This window comes from Macrotis lagotis, chromosome 4 (genome assembly GCF_037893015.1).
Source record: "Macrotis lagotis isolate mMagLag1 chromosome 4, bilby.v1.9.chrom.fasta, whole genome shotgun sequence".
In the NCBI taxonomy this organism is placed as follows: domain Eukaryota; kingdom Metazoa; phylum Chordata; class Mammalia; order Peramelemorphia; family Peramelidae; genus Macrotis; species Macrotis lagotis.
In genome coordinates, this window is record NC_133661.1 from 111,431,197 (window position 1) to 111,451,032 (window position 19,836).

At 36.9% G+C, this 19,836-nt stretch overlaps 1 protein-coding gene across 2 annotated transcripts in view; it reads left to right on the forward strand.

The window, feature by feature from the left end:
- STN1 (STN1 subunit of CST complex) overlaps window positions 1-12,027 on the forward strand; it is a 72,936-nt gene extending 60,909 nt beyond the window's left edge. Inside the window, exon 9 of one of the 2 annotated variants that reach the window (XM_074233781.1) lies at window positions 7,508-7,696. In XM_074233781.1, the coding sequence (XP_074089882.1) occupies window positions 7,508-7,653 (146 nt within the window). In that variant the 3' untranslated portion in view covers window positions 7,654-7,696. Of the gene's footprint in view, window positions 1-7,507; window positions 7,697-9,656 lie in introns of those variants that run through there. The other variant, XM_074233784.1, reaches the window with a different exon arrangement.
- The last annotated feature ends 7,809 nt before the right edge of the window (window positions 12,028-19,836 follow it).

Below are 19,836 nucleotides of genomic sequence, written 5' to 3' on the forward strand. Positions count from 1 at the left end.
AGTCCAGTGATGAGAAGTGAAATTGGATCCAGGGATTAAAAAAGAACAAGTAAACATTTTTCCGATGAATATATGTCTGCAAATGTTTATTAGTTAGATAGAAATGACATTTTAAAAGACTGGTTCATAGAAGGACATTTATTTATTTATCCAACAAACAAGAAGAATAAAAACAACCTATGAGTAGAAAAGGCCTACATAGGGAGTCCCAATTATTTGAGGAAAATGAAGAAATGAAGGCTATGCACAACTGAACTGTGTGATTTCTGTTAATCATGGGGATTATTGTGCCAAAAGCACAAGCCATTAGGAATTTTTTTAAAAATTCCTTTTAAAATTTAAAAATCTCATTTTTTATCTTTCCTATAAGTTTTGAAGAACCAACAAAAACCAAAATGGAAAAAAACAAAAATGTCTATTGGATCCATGTTTATTAAATGTACTAGAAAAGGTTAATTCAGAGCATAGCCTGGTTCCTTTACTCTGCCCTTCAAACATTTAAGTCAAATCCTAAATAAAAATCATCTCAGGTCCATTTGTAGGATCCAGAGGAACCCAGATCTGCATCTGAGGCTGAAAGGACTTTCTATTGAGTTAAAATGGTAAGTCTTAAATCTTAGTTATAGAGTACACATTAAGAAATTTTAATCTTCAAAGAAATACCCATCTAACCTGATAGAGGCTGAATTTATCAAACTTAAAATATTGTGGTTAAAAACTTAATTTGTATAGCCTCATTTAGAGAGAAACCTGCTTGAAATAGTTATAACCGGGTGGCTAGGTGGCGTAGTGGATAAAGCACCAGCCTTGGAGTCAGGAGTACCTGGGTTCAAATCCGATCTCAGACATTTAATAGTTACCTAGCTGTGTGGCCTTGGGCAAGCCATTTAATCCCATTTGCCTTGCAAAAAAAAAAAAAAAAACCTAAAAAAAATAGTTATAACCCTGAAGAATTGCTATCTTATTGGTTTGTATAATGATGTAGACTAGATTTGCCAGTGGGTCACCATTTCAACTGTATTATCCTCTGCTCTTGAACCCTGTGGCCCCTTTTTCTCACTCTTCTCTTGCTAAATCTCAGCCCCTGGGTTACTCCCATCATCCACCTCTTCAACTCCTCTCAAGTTGCTAAAACATGAAGAAATGTCACAACTATATTGACTAAATACATTATAAATTTATATTAATCAACCTCAACTAACCCATCAATCCAGCAAGGCAGTTATTTTTTTCCTTCCCTAAAACTGACAACCTATCTCACTCCCACAAAAGCTATCCCAAATCTTTTCTTCCTCTTCTTTTAATCCGTCTCTTCCTCATCTTACTTCTTTTTACCCTTTTTTCTTAGTGGAACCTTCCCTTTTTACTGAAAACATTGAGACTATTTGTTGTTTCTTCTCCCATTCTCTTCTCAAAATCCTGGGACATCATCTACTACTAATCTTTTCTTTAGATCTGACAAAGAACCAGTCCCTGTCTATGTGTACTTGATCCCATGCCCCCCCATCTTCTCCAGAAAGTTACACTCTCAGTGATCCTCTCCCACTTCTCAAATTCAATCTCTTTTTATCTACTGATTCTCTCCCTACTACCTTCAAACACAATCATTTCCCTCATCTTTAAAAAAGCTTTCAGTAAGTAAACAGAACCAGAACATTATACTAATAGCAATATTGGGTGATGATCAGCTATGAGGTACTTGCTCACTTTAGCAGCACAATAATCAAGACAATTCTAAAAGACATGATAGAAAATACCACCCATATCCAGAAAGGGAACTGTGGAGTTTAAATGCAGACCAAAACTTACAATCTTCAAATTTTAAAAGTTATCTTATGAATTATGTCTTTTATCTCTAATTTTTTTCTGATTTAATTTGATTCTTCTTTACATGTATAGCCTATACATTAGGTTGCTTTCAGTCCAGGGGGATGGGAGAGGGAAAGAAAGGAGGGAGTAAAATGTAAAACTCAAAACTTTGCAAAAAATGATCACTGAAAACCACTGTTGCATTTGGTTGGAAAAATAAATAAAATAATAAAAATAAAATAAAAAGCTTTCATTACACTCTGCTATCTCCTCAAACTATGGTCCTATAACTCTCCTCCCTTTTGCAGATACATTCCTTGAAAAAATGGCCTACACTTGTCTCCACTTTCTCTCCTCTTTTCATCTCTTTATAATGTGACTTTCAATTTCATCACTCAACTGAAACTTTTTCTTTAAAGTTAGATGTGGTCTCTGAGTTGCCAAATCTGATATTCTTTTAGCAAACCTAATCTTTTTTGACCCATCTGCTGCATTTGATAACTTGACCATTGTCTTCTAGATACTCTCCCTTCTGTAGTTTTTCATGACAGTTCTCTTTCCTGGTTCACCTCCTAAATGTCTGATGGTTTTTTCTATTGCCTTATCATCCACATCAAGTCCCCTAACTCTGTCCTGGGTCCTTTTCTCTTTTCCCATTATACTTTCTGTCTTGGTAAGATTATCAGTTCCCATGGATTTTAATTTAATGTTATTTTATATATAAGCCATTTTAGATGTCTGAACTAGTATAATCTCCCATGCCCTCAGACATGCTCCAAAACATTTAGGCTTAACTTTTTGTGGTAGCAAAGAATTACAAACAAAATCGATGCTTATTGATGAAGAATGGTTAACAAATTTCAGTTCACGATTACTGTGCTATAAGAAAAAATGAATATGACACATACAGAGAACCATAGAAAGACTTTCACGAACTGATACAAAGTAAAGTAAGCAAAACCAGGAAAGCAACATAAACAATAACTACTAAGTGGAACAAACATCCACAAATCAATACAAAATAAATTATAATAATCAAGTTTGCCCCAATCTAAAGAAAAAATAGAAGATACTTTCCCATGCTTCTTAACAGTAAAGGAACATGGGTATGAAACACTGCACATAACAAAGTTATATAGTTTTGATAAGTTATTTGGTTTGCCAAACTTTGATATGTTTTCGTTTACTAAATTTTGAATTTTTCCCCATTATTCTTTTTTTATTCTTTATTTTTAAGGAATAAAACTCTCAGATGTCTGGGAAGGGTAGAGGAGAAATGCAATGGGAAATGTAAGTATTGTAAAAAATAAAATAGATCAATCAAGGGAATTTATAGACAAAATCATAAGGGCTTAAAATGGATTTTTATTTCCTTAATGGGGATATAATCAGGATGCCATAAGCTCCTTGGGGGAGCCTGTCTTTTGTCTCTTTTTGTATCCCCCAGCCCCTAGCACAATGCCTAGAACCTAGTAAATGCTTAGTAAAAAGATATTGATAGAAATATTAAATTGCTAAGTTACTATGGTGACAAAAATATGAACACACAAAGGTGCTAGGTAGAGTAGCACTCTAACAGATTCAGAATTCTGGGAAGAAACTTATGAAAAGTGGTGTCTCCTCTCTGATACATTTGGAGAGTTCAAAAATAAGCTAATTGAGGTGTAAGATTTACATGTCTCCAGGGAGTTAGGGACAGTTGGTTTTTTATCTAAGCAATGTTTAACACTGTAAATAAATTTTCAGATCCCATGGGACAGATTTTGGTCAAGTAAGATCAATATGAACAGAAGACAGAATTTTAGTTAACCAAAATTTTCAGGAGAAATGAATGGAATTAAAAAAACCAAAAATGCCCTTTCTGGTACTTTAGATATCACCTAGTCCAACTTCATGTTGTTGATGAGAAAGCTGAGATCTAAGAGGATTATTTGTGCCTAATGACATGTGAATATAAAGTGACAAAGCCAGGATTGTTCCTGATTCTAAGGGGTTTTTCCCCCCAACATATCTAAAAGGAAATGTTGCTAACCTTTGCAGGGCTCTGTCAGTTTAATAAATGATCATTCCTAGACTACCCTACCTCTTTCCCTAATTTCCTTCAAAATTTCACTTATATGCTATTCCCTATGGGGAGTCTTTTCTGATTCCCATACTTGCCACCTCCTTAAATGATCATATATACATAAAGTTTACATGTTGTATCCCTTCAGCAGAATGTTAATATAGTTGAGGATAGGGATTATTTACTATTTAGTTTGTATCCCTTGAATTCAGTACTTTGCATATAGTAGGTATATAATTAATGCTTGTTGGATTATATTGGATGGGATTATTGTACTAGTTTTCTTGTCTGTTTCTCTTGAAGACATTCCTACCTTTCTAGAACCCAAATTCACATTCTTAGAATCACACTCAAACCTTCACTTCCCCTAGCCAATAAATGGTGTGTGTGTGTGTGTGTGTGTGTGTGTGTGTGTGTGTGCCATTCTGTCCACCTTAAACTTCTTACATCCAATGACATGGCCACAGGCCCAATTCATGCCTTTATCACCTCTGATTTGAACTGCTGCAATAGCTTTCTCATTAGCTCCCTATCTCCTAGTCTCTCATTTATCTTAAATCCATTTTTTTAACAGCTCCCAAACTAATCTTTCCAAAACACATCTGACTATATCACTTCCCTCAGTGGCTGGAATCCTCAATGGCTCCCTATTGCCTCTGGAAAAAATGCATACTTCTCAGCTTGGCATTTAAAGCTCTTCATTGTTTGGCTTGTGCCAATCCCTCCAATCTTATTTCATATGAGCTCTCTCAAATTCTCAGTGTTGCAACCCAAATGGCCTATTAAATGATGTTCACTGAGCTCAGCTTTCATCTTCTTTCTCTTTGTCCTTGTCTAAAATGTCCTCCATTACTAGAATGCATTTCCTTCTCCCCTTTCCCCTCTTAGACTCTTTAGTTACCTTCCTTGGCTACTCTTAGACTCCACTTTCTCAGAGAAGCCCTTCTTGATTCCCCTAGGTGGTACTTACTTTCCTACATAAATGTTATGTTCTCTCATACTGAGAGTAAGAGTAGCCAAGGAAGGTAACTAAATGTGTTCACGAAGAGTTGGACATGATTGAACAACAGTAATATATGAGACAATGCTTCATATATTATTGTTGTTCAGTCATGTCCAACTCTTCATGAACACATTTGTGGATTTCTTGGCAAAAAATATCAGAGTGGTATGGTACTTCCTTCTTCAGCTCATTTTACAGATGAAGAAACTGAGGCAGAAAAGGCTAAGTGACTTGCCCAGGGTCACATAGCTAATGTGATTGAGGCCTACTTTGAACTCAGGAAAAAGAGCTTTGCTGACTCCACTTGGCACAGTATCCATTGTACCACCCTGATCTTAATAAATATTTGTGAAATGAAGGTACAATCAGTTGAATCCAGGTAGAGTGTGATCCATGAGCAAGTTGGTAGACTGTATTTGAGGCATTTCTGCTAGGGACTTTGAAGAAGTCCCTGAACTTTTCTAGTCTAGGTGAAACAATAAAAAATGTTTTTTCTTTTTTAAAACTCCAACAAAAACAGTAAGAAGTGGCACACAGGAAATTGTGCTGAGGAAGGGGTGTGTGTTTGTATGTGGGGGGAGGGGTTTCAGAGGATATTTCATAGGTGATGTTGTGCTGGGAGAGAAGATGATTTTTGTACCAGAGAGAGCTTGAGTGGTGAAAGGGAGATGGAAATCATTGTAGGATGTTCTGCCCACTCTCCTGTCCTGTCACAATGTTGGCATTCTGAGGATAAGTCCTTTACCATTTAAGGTTCTGCCTGTCAATAAAGTATATTCACCTAGTCCAGCTTTGAGATACTAATCCAGGGATTTATAAGGTGAAATCTTAGTCAAAAAGAAATCTTTGTATGGAACACTGATGGAAAATGTAGCAAGGAACCTAAACCTCAAGATTCCCTAATTACCACTTCAATTGCTTGGCCACCCTCCTGCCCAAGTAGTCTGTGTAATTGTACAGTAATGGTAGCCATTACAGAGAAGCCAACCATGTCCTGTTATTGGCTAGAACCTCTAAGGGACCAGATGCCAAAAACCATTGATTTAGTAAAATTACCCAGAGTCTTAGTAACGAGAGGAAAAAGATAGGAACATTTTTGGAGTAAATTGTCGTTAAGGGGGGAAAATTCTTGAGGAATAGCCATGGTCTTGATTCTGCTTCCATTTGAATCTAGGTAAGCTTTCATTTTCATTCCTGATGGTGCTGTGTACAACACACTGAGTCATTTGACACCACCAGTTTAAATGAATTCAGTTTGGAGTTACTTCCTGGAGAGAAGAATGTCTTGTTGTTCATTTTGAGATAAAATTAATGAACTGTAATGGATAAGGTGATATAAGCAGGAATGGCTAGAAGTGGGGATTAAGTCTAAATCTTCTGTGCATACTTTAAAAGATAGAGGAGTAGTGAGAGAGCAGTGTATGTGGTAGTGTGAAATTATGGAAAGAATATTGAATTTGGACTCAGAGGAGTTAGGTTCAAATCTTAGCTCAACTATTGAACTAAATGATCTTGGTCAAGTAATTTCTGTTCTCTAGATGGAAAATAGTGAAGTAATTGGACTAATTGATCTACAATCCTAAATATGTCTGTAACTGTACATTCCCTTAGATCTCAATCTTTACATACATTCCTGAATTACCAATCACAAGTATTGACAAATAAAAGATGCTTGCAAGCAGGACCTCTTCTACTCAGTGTTTGTGGGACAGAAATTTAGGGAAGTAAGCCAGCAGCCTCTTTAATCCAGGAATTCTCTAGAAATTCAAAAACAGCCTAAGGAAGGATTTTTCTTCCAACTGAAGAAACTTGAGGAAGTCTTCCCTACTTAGCTGGTTCAGCCCAGCCCAACACAGCCCAACCTACCCCTTTGGGATGTGCCAGCACACAATGCCTTGACCTGTGTTTTCTAGCTCTAGTTAGGGCTTGCTTTTCCATAATGGAAAGGAAGAAGTGGAAACTCCCCTCTTGAGAATGAAAACCACCATAGGGTGTACCAACCTGGGAAAGCTGGTGTAAGCAATATGTTAGTGGTTTCTGAGATCAGAAAGAGCAGACACCTGGTTAGAGTGAACCAGGGAGTGCATGAGTGATATGCTATTTCTGTTCTTCTGTAGTTAGTAATATGATCAGACCTGAGTAATGAGGAAAAAATGAAAAGGTAGACAGGTTCCTTGTCAAGATAGACAGATGGGCCCTGGGTGAGCTTTCAGAGGCAGTAGGAAACCCAAGAAGAGTGCAGGAGGTAGCCAGAAGTTCTAAAGGAATTACTTTCCTTCCTAAAGTAGGAAAGTGACCCTGAAAATAGTCAGAATTACAACATACTATCCCCATGCATATGATTCCATCTTTAACAGTAGGTGAAGACAGGTGGGGAGAATTTTCTTTTTCCAAGACATTGGTGGTGTCCCAATGATTTAAGCCTGGAAATTCTCTCCCTGTCAAAGCAGGAGCCAAGGTAACTGGATTCCTGGTCAAAGGAATGGTTGTGGTTTAAAGGATAAAGGGAACAAAATAAGAAGAATTTGAAACTAGATGGCTCTAGGGAAAGGATTTGCTCTGCAGCTTTCTTCATCCTCTAGAGCTTCTAATTAGTCTCTGCTAAAGCCTGTCGTTTTTGTCTTACATAGCTGCAAGCAGGAAGCTGTTCCCTGAAGGATTTCTGAGACTAGCTGGTCCCAAAAAGCAACACTGGCCTATAAACAAATGGGGGCAGATTTGGCATTTCACCACTCTGGACTTGAAGTCTGAATTCAGTGTAATAAATATTTATTAAGCGCCTACTATGCAAACACTGAGGGGACACAAAAAGAGGTGAGCTTACAATCTAATCAGGGAGAGAACATGCCAAAAAATATATACAAAGTAAGCTATATACAGGACATATTTGTTGAATCATTTCTGTCATTGTCTGACTCTTTGTGACCCCATTTGGGGTTTTCTTGGCAAAGATACTGAGGTGATTTGCCATTTCTTTCTCTCGCTCATTTTATTAGATGAGGAACTGAGCCAGAGTTAAGTGAATTGCCCAGGGTCACACAGCCAGGAAGGGTCAGATATCATATTTGAAATCAGATCTTCTTGACTCCAGGTCCAGTATTTTGCTCACAGCACCACCTAGCTGCCCTTAAACCATATACAAGATAAATAGGAAATGATTAAGAGGGAAAACACTGAAATGAAGAGATGTTAAAGAAGACTTCCTGTAAAAGGTGGGGTGTCATATTAGCTATCCAAATGTAGATAAATTGTTCGGGAAATTTTTTTTTTTTTTAGGTTTTTGCAAGGCAATGGGGTTAAGTGGCTTGCCCAAGGCCACACAGCTAGGTAATTAGAAAGTGTCTGAGGCCGGATTTGAATTCAGATACTCCTGACTCCAGGGCCAGTGTTCTATCCACTGCACCACCTGGCCACCCCCCAAAAAAATTTTTACCCCAAATGTAAACTAGAAAGGAACAAATTAGATTTTGCTCATATAGATTCTACCTGTGCATAGAAGCCCAAGGCTAAGACTAGAAGTGAAGGAAGAGCACGTTGATCATTGTCTGGTGGAAGAGGAGTGCTACATGGCATGACATCCTTGTAATTGGGAGGACAAAGTCCTTACTTTACCCTTATCAAGGAATGTTTTCCTCAGTCAGTTGGAGGATGAAATGAAGATGAATCCAAATTAGGTTAAAAAATTAGGTTGACTGAAAGACCAGCTAAAATTAGATTAGTTACTTGATGGATTTTAATGATGACCTTCTACCTTTGAGTCAACAAGAATCTTTTCACAACAGAGGAACTTCCTCCTTTTAAAAAGAAAGCTTGGGGGCAGCCAGGTGGCACAATAGATAGAGCCCTAGAGTCAGGAGAATCTGAGTTCAGATGTGACCTCAGACATGTAATACATACTTAGCTGTGTGACCTTGAGCAAGTCACTTAACCCCATTGCCTTGCAAAAGCCCAAAAAATCCCCCCCAAAAATTAGCCCAAATGATGGAATAAAGAAGTCCCATATGCAACAGAATATTTAGCATTATTTTTTAGCAATAGCAAAGAAATGGAAACAAACTGTTCCCATTTGTGTTAGGGAATAGCTAAAAAAAATATGAATGCAATAAAATATTACTGTGCTATAGGATATGATGAATATGTTGAATACAGGGAAGCCTGGAAAAATTGTATGTAATGAGGCAAAGGAAAATAAGCAGAATTAGAAAAATAATAAACATGATAATCATGCCAATATAAAGAGAAAGAACAATGACAAAACAATTAAAACAATAATGACTTAACTTGATCCTAAAGAAAAGATATGAGAATGTACTTCTTTGCAAAGGTAGGGGACTATGGGACTAAATATAATGTTGAATTTATGCTATTTGGATTAATTTTGTTCACTTAGTTTTTCTCTCTTAAAAAATTCTTTGTTATACCCTTTGATCTAGCAATACCACTACTTGGTCTATACCCTGAAGAGATCATGAAAAAGGGTTAAAAACATCACTTGTACAAAAATATTCATAGCAGCTCTGTTTATGATGGCTAAGAATTGGAAATTGAATGAATGTCCATCAATTGGGAAATGACTGAACAAATTGTGGTATATGTATGGAACATTTTGTTATGGAACACTATTGTTCTCTTAGAAACTAGGAGGGATGGAAATTCAGAGAAGCCTGGAAGAATTTACATGAACTGATGCTGAGCAAGATGAGCAGAACCAGAAGAACATTGTACACCATAACAGCAACATGGGATTGATGAACAATCTTTTTTTTTTTTTTTTTTTAGGTTTTTGCAAGGCAAATGGGGTTAAGTGGCTTGCCTAAGACCACACAGCTAGGTAATTAGTAAGTGTCTGAGACCAGATCTGAACCCAAGTACTCCTGACTCCAAGGCCGGTGCTTTATCCACTGTGCCACCTAGCTGCCCCGATGAACAATCTTAATGGACTTTCTCATTCCATCAGTGCAACAATCAGGGACAATTTTGGGATATCTGTGATGGAGAATACCATCTATATCCAGAGAAAGAACTGTAGAGTTTGAACAAAGACCAAAGACTATTACCTTTAATTTAAAAAAACCCATTATCTTATTATGTAATTTCGTTATCTCATATTTTTTTTCCTTAAGAATATGATTTCTCTCTCAACAGATTCAACTTAGATCAATGTATAGCATGGAAACAATGTAAAGACTATCAGACTGCCTTCTGTGGGGATGGGGGGAGGAAAGCAAGATCAGGGGGAAAATTGTAAAATTCAAAAAATAAATAAATAATAATCTTAAGAAATTCTTTGTTATAAGGGATGGCTATCTGGAAAAGGGGAGGAATATTTTTGGAAATGTCTGAAATGTAAAAAAATCAACAAAATATAAATTATTTTTAAAGCATTAGCTCTCCTAGGCAAACAAAGGTCAAATGTTGACAGTCATCTTTACCTTATTATCTGAAGGTTCCACCTTACTGAATACAAAAAGATATATCGAATAGCTCCAAAGATTCCTGGGATTGTACAGAAGGAAGGTTAGAAGGAAACCATGCTGTATCCTTGGCCATTGTATACCTGCTCATTTAGCACTTCTCTCCCTGGGTCTGATACTATGGTGACAGTTGCTAGGGAGATGCCTCAGCTTATGGATCAAGCAAATCAACATTATCCTCCAGATAGTTTAGTGCTTTCTAATATGCCTGAGTATCTGTAACTTAGAATAATCCAAGTTTTCTTGGAAATCCTACCTCATCATTTTTAGAGGCCTTATCTTTGAATATGTAATCTCCTTGAGAACAGGTCTGTGAGTTAATCTATAATAATAACAGATGACATTTATATAGATTTTCAAAGTGCTTTTCAGACATTATCTCATTTCACAACAACCCTGTAAGGTAGGTGCTATTATTATCTTTGTTTTACAGATGAAGCTCAAAAAAACTTATAGCAATTTGACCAGGATCACAGAGTTATCCAGTGTCTGGATTCAAACACAAGTCTTCCTGACCTCATGTCTAGCCCTCTCTCTACTACAAATATAACCTAGAATCATGGAATGTTATAGTCTGAAGGGAGTTTAGAAATCACATCATTTTATAGAGGCAGAAATACAGGATACTTCAACATTCTTAGTGCAGTTTTAAACTTTAATTGCTGAAACCCAGGTAGAACTTTTGAGATACCTGCTCTAACCATGGCACTTTTTTTCTTAATTGATATTTTATTTTATTTTTTCCAATTACATGTTATAGAAGTTTTTCAACATTCATCTACTTGCATATTTATAAATTAAACATTTTTCTATTACCTTCCCTTCCTTTCCTCCTCCCTTTGGGTTGTACATATACATTGTGTTTAACATAACAGTTATTTTGTGTATGAAGAATTAGAACTAAAGGGAAAAGAAAGAAAACCATGGGATAGGAAGGAAAAAATGAGGTTTTTAAAAAAGTGAACATAGTATCCATTCAGATTCCATGATCTGGGGTTGCCCTCCCCAGATGTGGATGGCATTGTCCATGACAGGTCTCCTAGAGTTTTAACCGTATCACTTGATGTCGATAGTGATTGTATCCTTCTGGAAATATGTGAATAGTTACCCTATTTTTAAAACCAAAAATTAGGGCTTGGATCAATCAACTTGGATTGACTGATGTAATTACATAATATAATATATTATATTCACACACATAGGTATGTAGCAGCACATTATCCTGACATTCTCCAGCTTTACAAACCTAGTTTTGACAGAGCCAGTCTTGCAACTTGCCACTCCTACCATGCACATGGGTATTATAGCTATACGAGCTAGCATGGGCATGCTCTCCTGAGTAATCTTGAGGTTTCTTTTAGCCTCTGGTTCTCTATCTTTTGAAAGCTCCTCTCACATCCCCCATTTAAGGAGGGCACCCAAGGCAGTCATCTCATCATGTCTTACCTGACTACACTTTTCTGGACTTTATTATACTTCCACCTGGGATCCTCCCATCCTTCCCCCACCCCTTTCCATCTGTGTTGTATATGTTGCCTTCCTTCATTAGATTGTTAGCTCCTTGAGGGCAGGGACTATCTTTTGCCTATCTTTGTATCCCCCAATGCTTGGGAGAGTGCCATGGTACATTTTAGATGCTTAATAAAAGTTAACTGACTGACTTACTGGCTCTCCTGTGTATGTTTTTATAATGATTTTCTGTTCACTGATGATTCATTCAATTACCTTTGGGGGTGGCAAACATAAGAATTTTCAGCATATTTCAGTGCTCTATAGTGACAGAAGAATAGTTGGCCAGTACAGCTACCAATGTTGCTGTTTGTTCTTCATTATCAAAAAAGTTCATGACATCAGGGAGGTAATGTCATGACAGGAAAGTGAATTGGATTTAAGTGAGGAAGGGCTGTGTAAAGTTACAGTTAACTCTCTTCTCTAGAGCTCTCTGGGTCCAGTGGCAAAATGTAGATCAGGACCACTGGAGTTGGACTCATACAATGGGAGTCCTTGGTCTTTTTAAGCTAAGGTCTTTAACAGGCCCCTAGTGATTGTCATGATGCTACTAGGGAAGAAATTCCTTTGGCTGAGTCTTTTTCCTGCCTGTTCCAAGCAATAAAGTGATAAAGGAAATAGGCTTCTCATTGCCCTCTGGCAGAGAGGGCATTTTTATAATGCATTAGAGAAGAAAAGGAGTAATACCTACCTTACTCCCTGGAGAAAATGAGTGTTTATCTTTTCTTGGTTGTCCAGAATCTTTCCTCACCCTAGAAAGCACATAGGTCTTAGAGGGAAAAGATACTCTGTTAAGCATTTCTCTGCCATTCCTGGAGGAAAAACTGCAGAAAAGCAAACAGCTGGAAAGGTAGCCCAAATTCCTTGCTTATGTGTATGGATCTGATTTAGAATACTAATCTTAGATTCTCCCGGGGGGGGGGGGGGCGGGATTTTTAAAATGTAGTCTGTTTCCATTTCAGGATTTTGTGGTAAAAGGAAAGGGCAAGGGCTTTTGAGAGAAAAAAAAATCAATAATTACTTTATCAATAGTGAAAATGAAAACAAGCTCTTTGTTCCCCTCATGCAAGATGGTCAAAGAGGAATGGTATCATTTGGTCATGGACTTTGACTTGTGCCTTTAGTGTCAGAAAGAGGTTGTGCTAAGCTGTTCTCTTACCTGGTTCACCTTGAAATGATGTACCTTTGTGAGATCACCTGGTCTGAAAGCATTCTGAAATCAGACTTCAATGGGGAGCAAGCTGTGACCTTGACCTCATTAGCAATGTCTAGCACCTTAGCTAGCTAGTAAGTATCTAAGGGAATCGACATTTGAGGAGGTTACAATTTTTAGTTTCATTGTGAGAAAAATCTCTGTTCTACCAGAACCAAGAAGATGACCTGGAAGTTGTGGAATAGGACTTTGCAGCAGAGTTTAAATGTCTCAGATTTGACATCAGAGGACCTGGGTTCAAATCTTAGTTTTGGCACTTGCTGGTTGTGTGAATTTGGGCAGGTCAGTCTCCTGACCTTCAGTTTCCTCTTCTAAAAAGTGAAAGAGTAGACTAGATGACCTTTAAGTTTCTTTCTGTCTACCAATTGTCAGTGTCCCTTAAAGGTTATTTTTTTAATCTCAGCAACTCCAGTTGATTCAAATATCACTTCTAAGCAGGTTATTCCCAGATCTATTAATCTAGCACTGACCTCTTCCCTAATGTCCAGTCTCACATTTTAAACCCCCTCTAGATATAATAAATTAGATTTCCACCAGATATATTAAATACAATATGTTAAAAAACTGAACTTACTAACCCCCCAACTGTCTGATCCCTCTTCCTAACTTCTTTATTACTGTATTACTGACGCTCACAATCTAGGTGTTTTCATCTATTCTTTGCCTTCTATCACCACACAATATCCAATCCTCAAGTCTTATCAATTTTACCATCCCCAAATCTCTCATAATAATATCTCCTCTCCTCTGACACTGCCACCACCCACATGTTGGTCCTCATTCTGCATCCTGGACTATTGTAATAGACTGCTTGTTGGATTTTCTTGCCATAATTCTCTCCACTACAATTTATCCTCTATTCACCTATCAGTCATCTTCCTAAAGCACAGGTCTGACTACTGCCTCCCTATTCAATAAAATCTAGTGGTTTCTTACCACCTTCAGCATCAAATATTAAATCCTTTGTTTGATATTCAAACCCATCTTAACTTGGCTCCCTTCAACCTTTCCAGTTTTCTAAAATTTTACTACTCCAGAATTGATCTGCATCCAAAGGCATTGACTTCATTGCTGTTCTTTACAGAAGACACTCTATCTTTCAATTCCTTTGTATTTTCTCTTCTCAGTCCCTTGTTCCTGGGATTCTCTTCCTCCTTCCTGAATTGCTTCAAATCCCACCTAAAATCTTCCCTTCTGTAAGCATCCTTGCCTTCCCTCTGAGATTATCTTCAATTTATCATGTATATCTTTTGTTTGGACATAATTGCTTGCATGTTTACATTCACCTCCTCCTTTAGACCTGGGGTGAGCTCTAAGAGATTTGAGTCTGTTTTTGTTTGCTTACCTTTTCCATTGTTTCTGGGGATGATTTACAAGTCAGTCAGAAGCTGATTTACTTTACTGGAGAGCCTCTTTACTTCAACCCCACTCCCCTGTGCACCACCCTTCATATACTCTGTGGTTTGAAGGCATAAAGATTAGCAGTTCAAGATTTTCCTAGGGCAGCTAGGTGGTACAGTAGAGAATGCTTGACTTGGAGTCAGGAAGACATCTTCCTGAGTTCAAATCAGGCCTCAGATATTATCTGTGTGACATGGGACAAGTAATTTAACCCTCTTTGCTTTAGCTTCCTCATTTAAATGAACTAAAAAAGGAAAGGTCAAATCACTCCAGTATCTTTGCCAGGAAAATCTCAAATGAGGTCATGACTGAATAACCACTACCACCATCACAATAACAGTTTTCTACCTTTAGTCAGATAATTAATTAGGGTTAAAATATTTCCAAAAGATATTAATCTTCAGGATTTGGGAATGAGAAATTGGAAGTCCAAAGATCATGTTATTATATATATTCTTCATAACATTTTGTTTTCAAATTATAGTGTGTGATCATAATAAATAGTAAATAATTTTTCTATAATAATAATAATAATAATAATGTTGTCCTTCATTCTCAAAGAAGTACATGGCATCAAGAGAGGTGATACCATGACAAGCAAGGGAATTGGATGTGAGGGGGTGCTATGCCAAGTCACCAACCCCATTTTCTTTTCCAGTCATCTGGATCCAGATGTGAATCAGGACAACTGGAGATGGTCCTGGATGTGAGGCAATTGGGGTTAAGTGACTTGCCCAAGGTCATACAGCAAGTTAGTGAAAAGTGTCTGAGGCTGGATTTGAGCTTACATCTTTCCGACTACAAGGTCAATGCATTACCCACTGTGTCTCCTGCTTGATACCTATTCTTCTTTGCTAGGGTTATAATAAAAGCTTTGGAAGTTTTCTAATAAAAACAAACAAAACAAGCCTACCTAATAAGAAATGCATGATTTATTATCATTATTATTATGAACTGATATTGTAACAATGATCTAAAACTGATTCTCTTAAAATATTTTCAACCTTCTTTACTCATTAGGAAAAGGAATACTTTACTATGGTAAAGTTACTGTGCTAAGCTATTTATATAAGTTGCAAATATTATTTCATTTAATCCTCACAATAATCCTGGAAGGTAGGAGCAATTACAACCCTCATTTTACAATTGAGGAAACTGAGATAGACAGATCAAGTGACTAGCCAGAGTCACACAGCAAGTAAGTGTCTGGGGTCACATCTGAACTCAGATCTTCTTGACTCCAAGCCTGGAGCTCTATCTACCACACCATTTAACTGCCTCAGGATCTCCTAGAAAAGTTAAATAGCATCCCACAGACAGTTTAAGGACTTCTTTTGCTTCCAGAACTTGTTATTTCTTGGAATATCACTCATTCGATTTGCATAAAGTATACAGTGTATATAAACTTATTAATATTTATTTTACTTGGAAGAATGACTCAGCAGACAAGGCAATGAACACACTTAGAACAGTTACAAATAAAACTGATTCAATAGATCATAAGTAAAATCTCTTCTGTGTGCTCCTTCCTGTCTTTGTTCCCAGAAATATTGACTTTAAGCTCCAATTCTATCTATTGGAGATTAATGTTCTTGATTCCAACATGGCATCAATGAATTCCTGTGAGTCAGTAACTTCTCTATGTCTATAGTTAACCTTTAATTCTTACGGGAGAATTTCAATTTTTTTTGCCACTTTCTCAATGGATTTTTTTCTTAGGTTTCAGAAAAATAAAAATTTCCTATTAAATGCCAGAAAGGAATTCTTACAAGAAAATCCTAGGATCATAAAAATCATAGCTTTAGAATTGCAAGAAGTATCAGTGGTTATTTAATTCAACTTCATTTTATTACAGAGGGGTAAACTGTGATCCATCAAAGTTATAGTTTTTAAAAAAATGATCTTGCTCTTAATATGAGGCATCATTAGGCTTTGATTGATTGCCAGGCTAGATGTTATCAATTTAGACTGAAAGCTACAGTTCTCTCTCTCTCTCTTTTTTTTTTTTTTTTTTTTAGTTTTTGCAAGGCAATGGGGTTAAGTGGCTTGCCCAAGGCCACACAGCTAGGTAATTATTAAGTGTCTCCGACCAGATTTGAACCCAGGTACTCCTGACCAGGGCCGGTGCTTTATCCACTGTGCCACCTAGCCGCCAGTTCTCTTAGAAAAGCCATTTTAGCTCATCAGATGGTAGTAGAAATTAGCAGAAGTTTCAGTGACTGAATAGCTGTAGACCAGCAAATGGTAGCAGAAAAGCAGATCAATGAACAGACAAACAGAGGCTTATAGAAATGCATTGCCAAGTATAGACCAGATGCCTGAGCAAGGTGTTGCTGAAAGCTACACAATGACAGCAGCAGTATTACAGTGATTTCACAGCGTGACTAATGAGATGTAAAAACTGAGCTATGTTTGAGTCCATTCCCTACCAGAGTCTGAGGTAGAATGGGAGAGAGTATGCTTCCAGAGTACTGAAGGGAAATATTTTTGTTCTTGTTTACATGCATATATATATATATATATATATATATATATATATATAGAGAGAGAGAGAGAGAGAGAGAGAGAGATGAACTAGACAGAGATACATGCACTTACATGTGTGCATACATGCATATATATGTATATATAGTTGACATCAATAACAAATATGAATCTCCCTATTGTATTAATGGTCCCTGGATGGCTCCAGGAGGGGTGAGATGCACATGCTTTGTGGAGGTCTTAGCATAACCAATAAGGCACAAAGGTCCTGAATTGGGACGGGACATTCCCTTCAGCCTAATGGAATATCTGTTGAGGGCTGCTCCCTTGATGGATGAGCCAAAAACAGCTTTTTTCAGATCCCACCTTCTGATAATGAAATTGTATAAGAATTCCAAAAAAGCCATTCTGTGGTCCAGTTTTCTAGCCTGGCCCCCATGTTTGCCTGTGTAATCAGCAAGCATAGAGCAATTCTAATAAATATGTATGTTAATCTAATTCTATTTGTACTTTCTTGAGTCCAAACTCTAGAAGTTAACATTTGTCCCTTATTTGGACAAATTCTGGAGATTAACATCATGTTTAATTCTTTATTAAATGGTCAAATTCATAGAGGTTATCAGTAAATATCTATATAAACACACCCATATCCATATATATATAAACAAATATGCCTTTGTAAAAACTATTTTAAATGATTAAAAGGACACAGGGTACTAGCCACTCATTGGCACCTAGTAGTAATGATAGTGGGGAAACACAACCAGTAGAGGCAAGGACATTAGTGCTTGTGGATATAAATCCCTCTGGATATCTCTAGAACCTTAAGGGGGAAAATGGGAGGTAGAAGATAGGGTGCTGGACTTCGAGTAAGGAAAAACTGAATTCACATCTTCTTTCAGATATGCATTTAGTAGCTGTGTGGTCCTAGGAAAGTCACTAACTTCTCAGCCTCAGTTTTCTAAAGTATACATGAGTTATAATAATATAGCAACTACTGTACAGGATCCTTCTAAGGATTAAATGAGGACATAAAGTACTTCTTAAGCCAAAGTACTATATAAATGCTTGCAATTATTATTATTATCATTGATATTTTATATACTGACCTTGGATAGTGAATCAGATCATGATTGCTATATGTTCTTTTCAATAAATTTACTACCCTATTTAATAATAATAAATACCTTTTGCTTTGAACTATTGTGTCCTTTCTGGTTGGCTTAGTAAAAGTAACCTATGGCTTTGAATAAGTATTGGACAACAAAATACTTTGAACCTGAGGCAGCTTTCTGGGATCCACCCAGTGCTACACATTCATGGAAGATGACTTTCTTTGAGTCACTCAGATGGGAGGGTAAGGTGGGGAGGGGTGTTTTACCTTCATACTCCTCACCCGTCACTGACAAAAGTGCATCAGAGAAGGCAAACTCTTTTAAATTCAGCCCCTCATGAGAGAACAGGAAGTATACCTTATTTTCTTCTACAATACAAGACAGATAATCATTCTCTTCTCAAAGAATTTTAAAAAAAATTAATACTGTTGCTCCTTGAGTAGCTCTCCATTGAAGGAAACAATATGAGCCATGAGAAAGTTTTGGGAAAAAGAAATGACCAATTTCTCTCTCTCTCTCTCTCTCTCTCTCTCTCTCTCTCTCTCTCTCTCAACATATAAATATATAAGTATATCCAATATGTGTGTGCATGTGTGTGTTAGTCGCTGGACAATTTCTTTTTTTTAATTTAGTTTTTGTCTTTTTTCCTCTTATGTTCAATGCTCTAAAACAATCTCAACCAGAAGAGGGCCCCAAATTTCACTTTGGATAAGAGAACTATTTTTTAAGCATCAGGCAAGAAGTTGTTTCAAGGAGTGCCAACAGTCATCAGAGTATTATGGACAATGAAAAGCATATTTCTTATGTGAAAAAAATGGTTGCTTTTTTGTCACACATTATGTGGTTATACAGAAGAGATTTTTTTAAAAATTGTATTCTTTATTTTCTTCTATTACAATCCTAGCTTCACCTCACACCCCTCCTTTATTTTTCTGCTTTCCAAACTGTTTTGTTTTTGTTTGTTTATATTTTAACAGAACTCCACACATTGTAGTAGACTCAATTAACAGCAAAACAGAAGAGAACAGACTATTCACAGTTCCCACAGTTCATGGCAAATACCACCAGATGATTCTTTGAGCAGTGATTTTTTTTAAAACTTTAGGGTTTTTACTCAGTATGAGATCCATTTTTAAACTATGGAGTAATTTTGATGAATTTTGTATAACCTACACTTAACTAGCTGTGTGACTGTTTTGGCAACTCCCTACAGATAACTGGTAATCAGACTGTGGCTATTAGTGAAGGGGAGTTCTATACCTGATAGTCTAGCTACTGAAAAAATGTCACAAATCATTCAGTTATTTCCTTTTAAAAAATACTGTCATAATTTCATACAGCATTGTAGAAAAAATTAAAATTTGTAAAATTCAATTATATGTTCTTTAGCTCTGTTATTAAAATTGTCCCTATTGCATGGGGCAGAGAACAGGACCTGGAGTCAGGAGGACCTGAGTTCAAATGTGACCTCAGACACTTAATAATGACCTAGCTGTGTGACCTTGGGCAAGTCACTTAACCCTACTGCCTTACAAAAAGCAAAAAACAAAAAAAAATTGTCCCTGTTGTAGGTACATCTTGCTTTATTTACTAGACTTAGTTGATGGGATTCATAATCCTCTACTGGGAAATAATAATTGAATAACTTTTTTTTTTAGTTTTTTTCAAGGCAAATGGGGTTAAAGTGGCTTGCCCAAGGCCACACAGCTAGGTCATTATTAAGTGTCTCCAACTGGATTTGAACCCAGGTACTCCTGACCAGG